We start from the raw sequence: 10,545 nt of genomic DNA on the forward strand, positions 1-10,545 counted from the left end.
CTTCTTGGCCAGACTCCCAACGACCAATCAAGGAAGTTAAAGACCTCCAGTACTCTAAACATGCCTTTCAGCATGTGGTCTACTTCATTCATTGCCCAAGTCGTCTTCGCAGAGTTAAGGGCAGCTCTCCTTGTGGAGTCTACCAGAGCCGAAAAATCAGAATCAGCCGAAGACGGTAGACCCAAACCCAAGGACTCTCCTGTTTCGTACCAGAAACCAGCGCGTCCTGATAACTTCGAAGGAGGGAAAGCGAACATCGTTTTCCCGGTTCTTCTTTGGAAGCCATCCAGGAACCAAAGCTCCTCAGTGCTTTCTTCATCGAAAGGGTCGGCTTCATCCTCACAAGAAGAAACCCTTCGTTGTCTTCGCTGTAGAAAAAAAGTGAGTGAGGAGGAGGAGGAGCCGTAGGAGTAAGGGAATCCCCAAATACTTGCAAGAGAAGCTCTGTAAGCTTCTTGTAAGAAGACACAGCTGCAGAAGTGTTCGGTTCCTCATCCGAACCGTCTAGGACGTCTTGTCGAGGAGAGCGCGGAAGATCCTTAGGTGACGAAGGGGTCCTAGTAGGAGCTGAGCGAGAGGTTGGAGAGAGCCCTCTCGTAGAGCTCAAATCCACCGGAGAACGATGAGAAGATCTGGATTGTCTGCAATGAGACTCCCTCTTCGAGGTAGACGAAAACTCAGCAGAAGGAGAGGGATGGTTCCTACCCCGAGAATAACTGGATACATCCACAGGGCACTTACGAGGAGGCGAGCGCCTATCAGAAACTGCGCACCTATCCTGAGGCGAGCGGCTGCCAGGAGAAGAGCGCCTATCGGGAGCAGAGTGCTTGCGCGGCTCTCGATTCTTGTCTAGTTGAGTACGATCAACAGAAGTTCGACTGGAAGGAGAAATGCGCCTACTAGGAGAAGGCTGTTTGCGAGACTCTTGACGTCTGACAAGTGGATAACAATCAGGAGAAGGGCGCTTCAAAGCTAACGAGCGCCTATCTGGAGAAGGGCGCTTGCGAGGCTCTTGGTGCCTACCAAGAGACGAACGGTCAGGAGTAGTGCGTCTAGAAGAGGGAGAGCGCCTACTCGGAGAAGGGCGCTTGAAAGACTCTTGTTGTCTGCCCCGAGGAGAATAATCAGGAGTAGGACGCCTCGAAAGAGACGAGCGCCTACTAGGAGATCGACGTGCAGTAGGCTCTTGGCGCCTACCTTGCGGGGAGCGGCTACCAGCTGGACGCCTATCAGGCGCACGGCTCCTACCAGACTCATGACGTCTGTAGGGAGAGAAGTCATGATCAGGAGAAAAACGTCCACTCAAGCACAATCCGAAACTCGAGGAGAGCGACATCCTGAAGAAGAACGCCTACTTGTAGAAGGGCGCATTCTAGGTTCTTGAAGCTGCTGAGGAGACGTCCCACGCGAGGGAGTCAAAGAAATAGCGTGATGTGCAGGCGAAGAGCGCTTACCGAAAGCGGGAATCCAATCTGGAGAAAAAACTTTTTCTTTCACAGAGCGTCCGACCGATGTTTGGCGCCTTAAAGCCGAAATAGAGCCAGGAGAGCGGGGGCGCTCGTGTGAGCCTCTACCTTCATACGAAAACTCCCCATATGAAGGAGACCGCCTAAAAAGAGGAGAACGATCCTCTGAAGAGCGACGCCTAGATCTCTTGATCGGAAGAGAAACGTCCTTCTTCCTACGCGATCTAAAGGCTAGAGAGTCTGCTAGCGCCGTGATCTGAGCCTGGAGTCCCGCAAGGACTCTAGTAGGAGAATCTTGCTGTTCTTCGGAACCAGGCGCAGAACGAGGGGCGCGAGAAGAAGAACGATCACAGGATCTCTTGGGTTTCTTCGCCTACAACGACGATTCTTCTGGGAAAACCTCCGGACTAGAAGCCAAAGGACTGCAGGGAGCCTTCCAAGCCCTCTTCAACGGGCGCGACGCATCCGGGGAGTTCCAACCTCTCTTCGGAGAGGGAGACGACGAAGAGGAGAAGCATTGACGTAGGATCTCCTTCTTGTAGCGATCCGAGGCAGCCTGGGAGCGTACTTCAGGATCTGCCGAGGGGATGCCTGACCGGTGGGGGTTCTCCCTAGCCCTCTTGCGGCTTTCGACTTTCCTACTCCACTGGAACTGGGAGTCTGGAAGAGGTCTAGGCCTAGAGGCACTAAGGAGCCGGTCAGACGCACCCTCCACAACACTGGGGACACTGCACTGATCACTAACACTCTCCTTACCTTCTAACTGACGAATCTTCTGATCCATAGATAGAATCGTGGCTCTTAAAGCCGCCGTCTCTGAAGACGAATCTTCGGCTTCGGTGCGGGGAGCAGGGGCTGCAACTTGGGGAGAAGGTTCTACTTCTACATTAGTATTAGGATCCACATCCAACTCACTCATTCTAGACCCACTAGAACTTCTAGAGGAAGCCTTACGTACTCTATCACGTTCCAACTTCCTAACATAAGAAGAGAGAGCCTTATATTCGTCTTCATTCAGCACCTTACATTCACTACAAGGGTTAGCAAAAGAACATTCATTCCCCCTGCATTTCATGCAAACCGTGTGAGGGTCAACCGAAGCTTTCGGCAACCTAACCTTACATCCTTCAATCCCACAAACCCTAAACAAAACAGAAGTTTTAGCTACTGAATCCAGGTCAGACATTGTTAAAGAAAATCAAAATCAAAATCCAAACGGTCCACAATTAGCGTATGCCAAGCCAAACAGAGCTAATACGTCACCAAAAGAAGTCCAAATTAACTCCAGGCAAGTGAGAAACGAAAAACTATCGAGAGGAACCGACAACAGTTGTTATCGTTCCCGCGACAGAGAAAAATCTGACAAGCAAGGGGGATTGGTTCGTACACCCGCCACCCAGCGGCGGTAAGGTAGACCACCTGACCTACCTGTCGCGTGTGCCGCAAGATTTGAAATTCTGTCGGGAACGTCGGAGACTATAGCTAAGAATATATCTGACAGGAAAGTTCATGTACAAAAAGATACACCTATGTAAAGGGCAATGGTTTGTATTCTTGAAATAAGAATGATAACGGTTTAGTTTTAGTTCATTTCAGTAAAAAAAAAAGTTATTGCTTATTAGTATTTGTAGGTAGTACTACATACATAATTATGGAGGCTGAATGATAACTTGAATATAACGAAAAATCTAGGTTGTTAATGTATAGTTTATAACTACTTTTGTAATTTATCATTATTTTCTTAAATTTTTACAGGTACAACAAAGAGTATGCAATTTCAAATGCTCAGAAAGTACAGAAATGGACAATTTTGCCAAAGGACTTTTCCCAGTTTAATGGAGAACTCAACAATACTCTTAAATTAGTAAGGAATCAGGTTTTAGAAATATATAAAGATGCCATTGATGCCATGTATGACTCAAATGATACAATTAAAGCTAAAAGCAATCTTTGAATACGTTTGAGGTGTAAAAATAAAATCTGATTGGTAACTTTAACTGAAGCAGGAAAACCTAAAGCATTTTGTGCCTCCAGGCCAATTTTCCTTCAAAATTTTCTTCATGTATTAGTGCTGTTGCTTAAGAATTCTTTATACTGTAATGTATCTTTCAAAATATTCCCATGCAAATCTACAAGTATTTGGGACATAAGTGACATAAGTAATACTGATATCTTTGAAAATCACATTGCCAGCCTCACTAACTAACTCTCTCTTTAAGAACATGGGGTTGCACTAATTTAATGTCAATGTTATTTTCTTTCCTCTTCCAAGCAGCCTACCTGATATAAATACTATACATATACGTATACTACATAACAGTTATCCATCACTCCACTTTTATAATCCCCAAGATATGGTGAAGCTCTCCTTACTGTCCTTGTTGACACACTGAAGTAAACCTTCCTTTTTCCTTGAAAACCCACTGTTGTTTCCCCTTAATGGTCACTCTCACTTCTACTGCCAACATAATTTTGACATATGCAATGTTTTAAAGCGCTGTGTGGCATTTGTTTTCCCAAGCAACATGAAATTTTGCTTTGAAATTCTGCATGAACATTAAACAACTTCAGCATCACCAGCTCTGTCCTCCACTTTGTTCACAAGTATAATTCCCAGATGTCATAAGCAATTTTTCCATTCAACATGGCAAAGGGCCATTTATACATTTTTTTATCATAGTAATGACCTGCAATTGGGGTCCTGCATAAAATATAAAAAAAGTGTGAAGTAAAACTCATAAAATACAATCAAAAGCCTGAAAATTTTTCATTTTAAAATTACCTATATTTCAAATATAATACATATATTTTATATTTAAATGTTTTATATTTCAAATAAACATACATGCATATGTATTTTTAAGTTTATTAAGCAAGTAGCTCAAAGAGTACAGTAGTATGTTATATTTGTGTATCTTTTACTTTTTATACCTCTAAATGGTCATAGTTGTATTTTTATATAATTGGTGAAGGAGAGTTATTTGTATTTGCAAATGTGAATTTTTTCACAAATAGCAACCATGACAGTAAGTTGCAGTTGTAAACATTTATTGCGCCTTTTGAAAATCTATGATAATATAGAATATTTTTGTACTGATGGTAAGATTTATATATTAAAAATTTAGTCCAGTGTACATTTATATTTTGAAATAAAGTTCCAATACTGTTTAAATTTTATTTATCACAACCAGACTGGACATATTTTGGTTCTAATTTTGTGGTATAAATACACAGCAGATATGAAATAAACTAAGATAGTATGCATAAGCATGGTTCTCTATACTGAAGAGCTAACATTCAACAGTGGCATAGAGCCCCACGTCTTACTTTGCAATATGTCTTTCATATTCATATATGGAGGTACATTGACTTACACAACTGAGGTCCCTCCAAGATTAACTAGTGTATCCAAGGTGAAAAATTTGACTAAAAATGACAAATTTTCTAAAACAATTTGTATTTTTCATAGCTACAAACCTGAGGTCTTAACAACAGGATAATTTCTAGCGCCTAGCTGGATCTGGTTAAAAAACAGATGAAAGCAAAGAATCTTGTGATATCTGGCAATATCGGGTGAAGAGTGGTCAAGGACCACTCACCTACACTACTGCGTCAATCTTTTCCAACTCAGGATGTCTTAACACACAAGAGGGGTGGCTAGAGGTGGGCAGTATAATGTTATGACCTCAGGTTTGTAGCCATGAAAAATACAAATTGTCTAAAAAAATTTGTCATTTGTTATAAGGCAAACAATCCTTCGGTCTTAACTATAGGATAGACTCATACTTGGAGGGAGGTACAAGACATCCTAAACTGGCTGGGGGCCTAACCACCAGTCCAGCTTCCAGAAGAAATGACTTCTGGAGAGGGACTGAAGCCCGTTGAGAAGCTAGATAAATTGATATCTAACCACTCAGACCCTGAGTGACGTACAATGATATATGGGAGAACCATTGTATAGGGAACCAAAGAGAAACTTTGACTGTCCAATAGCAAACCAATACACCAGGGTTTGAACTACTCCCAACTCCTCCTTGCCAAGGAGTGGAGCATATGCTACCGAATAGAGGGTTTGATATTTGTATATTAAGCAACCACACTATCAGTATGAATACCTTACTCACCTGTATCAGACCAGTCCAGCGAAGGACTGTTCCCCCGTATTCGCGGGGGATGCCCGTGAATAGTTAAAACCTGCAAATAGTTAAAACAACCACTAAAAATGCTTATAACTGCCTATCTTGAAAGTTCAGATACCAAATGTATACTACCTTTAATAACATCCTACTTCAAATATACCTAAAATTACTAACCTATTACTGCATTAATCTTTGAGGTTATATCATTAATATAATTTCAAAGTCATCTTAAACATTTTACCATTAAAAATATATACCCTACAGCAATAACGGAGAGAGAGAGAGAGAGAGAGAGAGAGAGAGAGAGAGAGAGAGAGAGAGAGAGAGAGAGAGAGAGAGAGAGAGAGAGAGAGAATTTACATGATCCAAAGATGGCAACAAACACTTCCCCTTCTGACTTGACAGTTGTTGGACCCCAGCAAACTCAGCTTGGCTACCTGGAGTTCAAAGACAAAGACACGGGAAACTACCAACCTGAGGTCCTTTTACAATAGGAAGGTAACTAGTGGCAGCTGGAACGGTCGTAAGCTTCGAACAAAGGAACTGGGAGGTGAAGAATCACTTTTGCTTTAGGCCCAGGAAAAATGCAGTGAGGGGTGGCATGAGGTGGGACTATATGTAAAGGACCTCAGGTTTGTATAGTTAGGAAAAATGATATTGTTATGATACAATAAAGTTTCATACATACTTACCTGGCAGATATATACATAGCTAAGACTCCGTCGTCCCTGACAGAAATTCAAATTTCACGGCACACGCTGCAGGTAGGTCAGGTGATCTACCGTCCTGCCCTGGGTGGCAGGATTAGGAACCATTCCCGTTTTCTATCATATTTTCTCTCTTCCACCTGTCTCCTGCGGGGCGGGTTGGGTGGTGGGCCATTAATCGTATATATCTGCCAGGTAAGTATGTATGAAACTTTATTGTATCATAACAATATCATTTTCATACAATCAACTTACCTGTCAGATATATACATAGCTGATTGACACCCTTTGGTGGAGGGTAAGAGACAGCTAACATGGAATAGACAGGTAAACAACATATGTTGTAGGTATAAATAAACCTTGGTTCCTATCTGATAGGTGGTAGACTTCATATGGCTGTTGCCAAGGAGTCTGCATCACCTCAAGAAACTTTAGCGAGATATGTGATCTGTGGCCAAGAGTTCTTGTGGGTCTGCCGATGGGGTCTTATCCACTTACTCTGCAGAGCCTAAAAGGTACTTGTCAATGGGTGCTAATCCACTTATATGACAATACACCTATGCCTATTGGCATAACTAAGGAGGGCAACACCGATCCTGATCACCTGATCCTAACACGAGGGTTCGCGCTCAAATTGAAAAGAGTTATCCCCACACTCCTTTCAAAAACCCCAATAAGTTAAATAACTTTAACTCAAAGTTAAGATTCAGTGTCGGCTCCTTATCCCAGTAACGTATAAACCAAAAGAGAAGGATCTCTCGTAGGTTAACTTGACATCCTTTGTGTAATGAGAAGTCAACACAGAGTTGCCTCTACCGTACAACACAGCTAATATGTCTTATATGACATATTGTTATGTAAAGAACAAGAATTTGCAAAAGCGCGCACTTCCTGCACTTATAATTCTCAGCTGTTTGAAGGAATCAAGTCACTTATGAAGGTTAGTGCTTAGGAGAATCTCCATGTTTCAAAGAAGACCAGGGCTTTCTTGAAATGGGGATCTCTCCCATCTGAAGCCTGAAGCCTGGCAGGAACCTCGCGCCTGGCTGGTGCTTCGCTCTTGGTTGGAGCCTAGCGCTTGTCTCGTACCTTTCGCTTGACTGGCGCCTCGCATCTGGTTGACGCCTCGCGCCTTAGCTGGAGATTCGCGCCTAGAAGCCTGCTGGCTCCTCGCGCCTGGCTTGCGTCTCGCGCCAGGTTGGCGCTTTGTGCTTGCCTGGCGCCTTGCGCCTGGCTGGCGCCTTGCGCCTGCCTGGAGCTTCGTGGCTGGCTGGTACCTCGCGCCTGCCTGGCGCCTCGCGCCTGGTTGGCTCCTCCCCACTTGCCGGAGCTTCGAGCTTGGTAGTCTCAAGGATGTCTGGCAAGTCCACATCGGACACTCTTATCTGTCGATATGTTGCATCTAGCGCATCTGTGTCAGGTTTGTAGGCCGGTCTTTCTCCCTATCAGACAATGACAGTGTCTTGGGGCTGTCTGCCCTCTGGCGTTTTTTACGCCTGTTTTGGCATAAGGCTCTGGTTGGCGCTACATTGTCCGAAAGTCCTGAACATTCACAATAGTAAATCACAAGACTGGAGAAGGGGTGAAAGAAATTCTTCCACTTGAGCTTTGGCCTCTCGGCAAAGGGGAGGTGATTGTAGTCAGCTTACATCCAGTATACAATAGGATATCTACCAGTAGAGAGATAAGAGTCTTCTCCCCCGAGGAGGCTCCGTTCTTGAGTACTTCCCTTGCCACGAGATCTCTTCTTTACCTGTTGAAGGGGTTTCTCGTTGCAGAATCTTCCCTATCCTTGTCCGAAGGAAGGGAAGAAGCCTGTAAGTCGAAGGAGACTCCGAGCTGAAATTGGGAGGACTCCTGATTTCTAGCTCTTTATTGTATCCCTCTGAACACCTTCTGGGAAGCATTTCGAGCCGTCATCGCATTCCAAAGACTCTGTAGGCAAACGTTTGAACCATTCTACTGAAGATGAAAATGTAAGTACCCTGCCTGGACAACGAAACCTCTATCTGAAAACATTGAATCAGGAATAGGGGTTTTAGTTCTTTTGCCAGACATACTATGCTGGCAAGAACCCATTGCCTAGTCTCCATAGAATCTGATGCGAGATTCCAATGCTCAAAAAAAAATTCACTTGTCTTTCTTGGTCGTTTAGGACCAAAAGAAACAAAGATTCCCTCATAAAAATTTCTCAAAGAAGTTTGATGAGGAGCAGTTCCATCTTGTCGGAAACATGGAATCTGTGGCCACAAAAAGATCCATTAGAAGTACATGATATCCTATCTTGTCATATTGAGGTATCATAATGATCCCGAAGATCTTAATCCTCTGCTATCTCCAATTCCCTTTGTAGAGACGAGTTAGCCTTTTACTGCATTCTTTGATAGCAGACATATACAAAGGTGATTCTTCCCTTTGAAAGGGAAGAAAAAAACCGCTATGTGGTTACAGAAGGTATCGGAAGAGGACAGCTTCCTCATTCCCTCTAGGCACGATCTGCAGCAATTCTATGTCTTGGCCATAACTATTGTCATTTACTTTAAAAAATCCTCTCATTCGTCCATTCCACTTCTGGTCAGTCTGCACGCAGACAGACTCAGAGTGGAGAGGTTGTTAGGTCCATTTATAATAGTTGCTGATCGAATATCCAGACTCTCTTGGAAAAAAAACTTCCAAAAACATGTTGTGAGAAGAACGTGACCTCTGTGAATCCAACCTCTCTATGCCAAAATGAGGCATAAGTATTATCCTCTTTCTTTGACGCCCTTTATCTTAAATTCTGCAAAGAATTTATATTTAGGGGACGACTAAATTTATTCCCCTTTCTAAGAAAAATAACGATGGCGTATATTGCTACCTCTCTTGGTTCGAGGAAAAGGAAGCAATCTATGGAAGCCTGTTCGTCTTCTACCTTGCTAAGAGATCTATGAAGAAGACTTCCGCAGGTTCTCAAAACTAAACTTTCCAATAATGTTAGACATGTTAACAGTTATTATCGTCGATCGAGAAGGTTCTCTTTGTTAACGCGAACAGGAGCGAAAAAAGAGATTCTCGATGCTATTTGCGATATGAGAGAGTCGTGGAATTGGGCCTAAGTGATTAAATGGGTAACGAAATCAGGAAACGAATCTTGCCGTTACCGAGCCTGGTGTCCGAGAGGTACTACTGGACTCTTAGATTAATAACTGCTAAAACAAAAAAAATCTTGGATGCTGGCGCATCTGGCGTAGGCGCATTGCGCCAGGTTGGCGCTTCTGGCGCATTGCGCCAGTTTGGCGCTTCTAGCGCTTTGTGCCAGGCTGGCGCAACTTGTGCCCAGGCTGGCGCTCTGGAGCATTGCGCCAGGCTGGGTTCCGCTTCCTTCTAATTCTTTTTTAGGTTATGTGAACCAGAACACCTGTGCCTTAAAGGTACCCGACATCCTTTCACATGGTTAATTCTGTTCTTAGTAGGAAAAAACTTTATATACGTAGTAGTCCCATTCAGGGAAACAAGTTCTGCCACAAAGAGAATGTTTCCCATCCGACTCATCCATCTTCTTCTGAGCAGGTACTCTAATAAGCCATGCTTTCGTAAGCATGAGAGCATTATATAATATAATGTTCTGCTGTGATAGAATCCTTAATAATGTTACCTACGGGTAACAGCAATTGAAAGGTTGTAATATCTCTCTTAATGAAAGCTTCCTTAGCAAAAGGCATACAATATTTTATTTATGTTAGCTTAACTATCCCCTCAATACCCGAGCTAAGACCGCGATTGTAGGGGCGAGATACGGATAGTTATTCCATCCCGCAGGAGAGAGAGATGAACCCGACCGCTCATGACCGACACCTACATGGTACTGCGTTGGTCTCAGGCTCTCAGCGAAAGCAGTCTCCGTTAGACCGTAACTGGCCTTACTCTTCCAGAGTTGCCAGCTACTCCATTTAATAAAGGCATCTTATATTATTATCGAACTTCAGGTAGTTCTTATAAAGCATATTTAAGCGAAAACAAGACTTCGATAAATCTAGAAGCTAAGTAGGTGTTGTCTTAGACAATCCTTTAAGCGTAGTTCTTCCTAGGAAAGTCGTAGAAGGATACTGGTAAAATGAGTTGCACAGCAAAGAAGTAACTACGGTATGTGTTTATGATTTGACCGTATCGTATTCTCATACAGCAGATACTCTACTACCTTCTACTATCTTCGTTCTTTTCGTTAATAGAACGATAGAAAGAGTATGAGTATAT

General features: G+C 43.3%; 1 protein-coding gene and 1 long non-coding RNA gene across 4 annotated transcripts in view; one reads left to right on the plus strand and one right to left on the minus strand.

Annotated features, from left to right (window-relative positions):
* Nucleotides 1-4,632, plus strand: part of LOC135205646 (long-chain-fatty-acid--CoA ligase ACSBG2-like) — a 97,732-nt gene extending 93,100 nt beyond the window's left edge. For all 3 annotated transcript variants that reach the window (XM_064236469.1, XM_064236468.1, XM_064236467.1), the window contains exon 14: nt 3,222-4,632. In XM_064236469.1, the coding sequence (XP_064092539.1) occupies nt 3,222-3,420 (199 nt within the window). In that variant the 3' untranslated portion in view covers nt 3,421-4,632. The remainder of the gene's footprint in view (nt 1-3,221) is intronic.
* LOC135205648 (uncharacterized) overlaps nt 1-10,545 on the minus strand; it is a 301,866-nt gene that overhangs the window by 188,388 nt on the left and 102,933 nt on the right. The gene's annotated exons all lie outside the window — the stretch shown is intronic.

This window comes from Macrobrachium nipponense, chromosome 24 (assembly GCF_015104395.2).
Source record: "Macrobrachium nipponense isolate FS-2020 chromosome 24, ASM1510439v2, whole genome shotgun sequence".
In the NCBI taxonomy this organism is placed as follows: Eukaryota; Metazoa; Arthropoda; class Malacostraca; order Decapoda; family Palaemonidae; genus Macrobrachium; species Macrobrachium nipponense.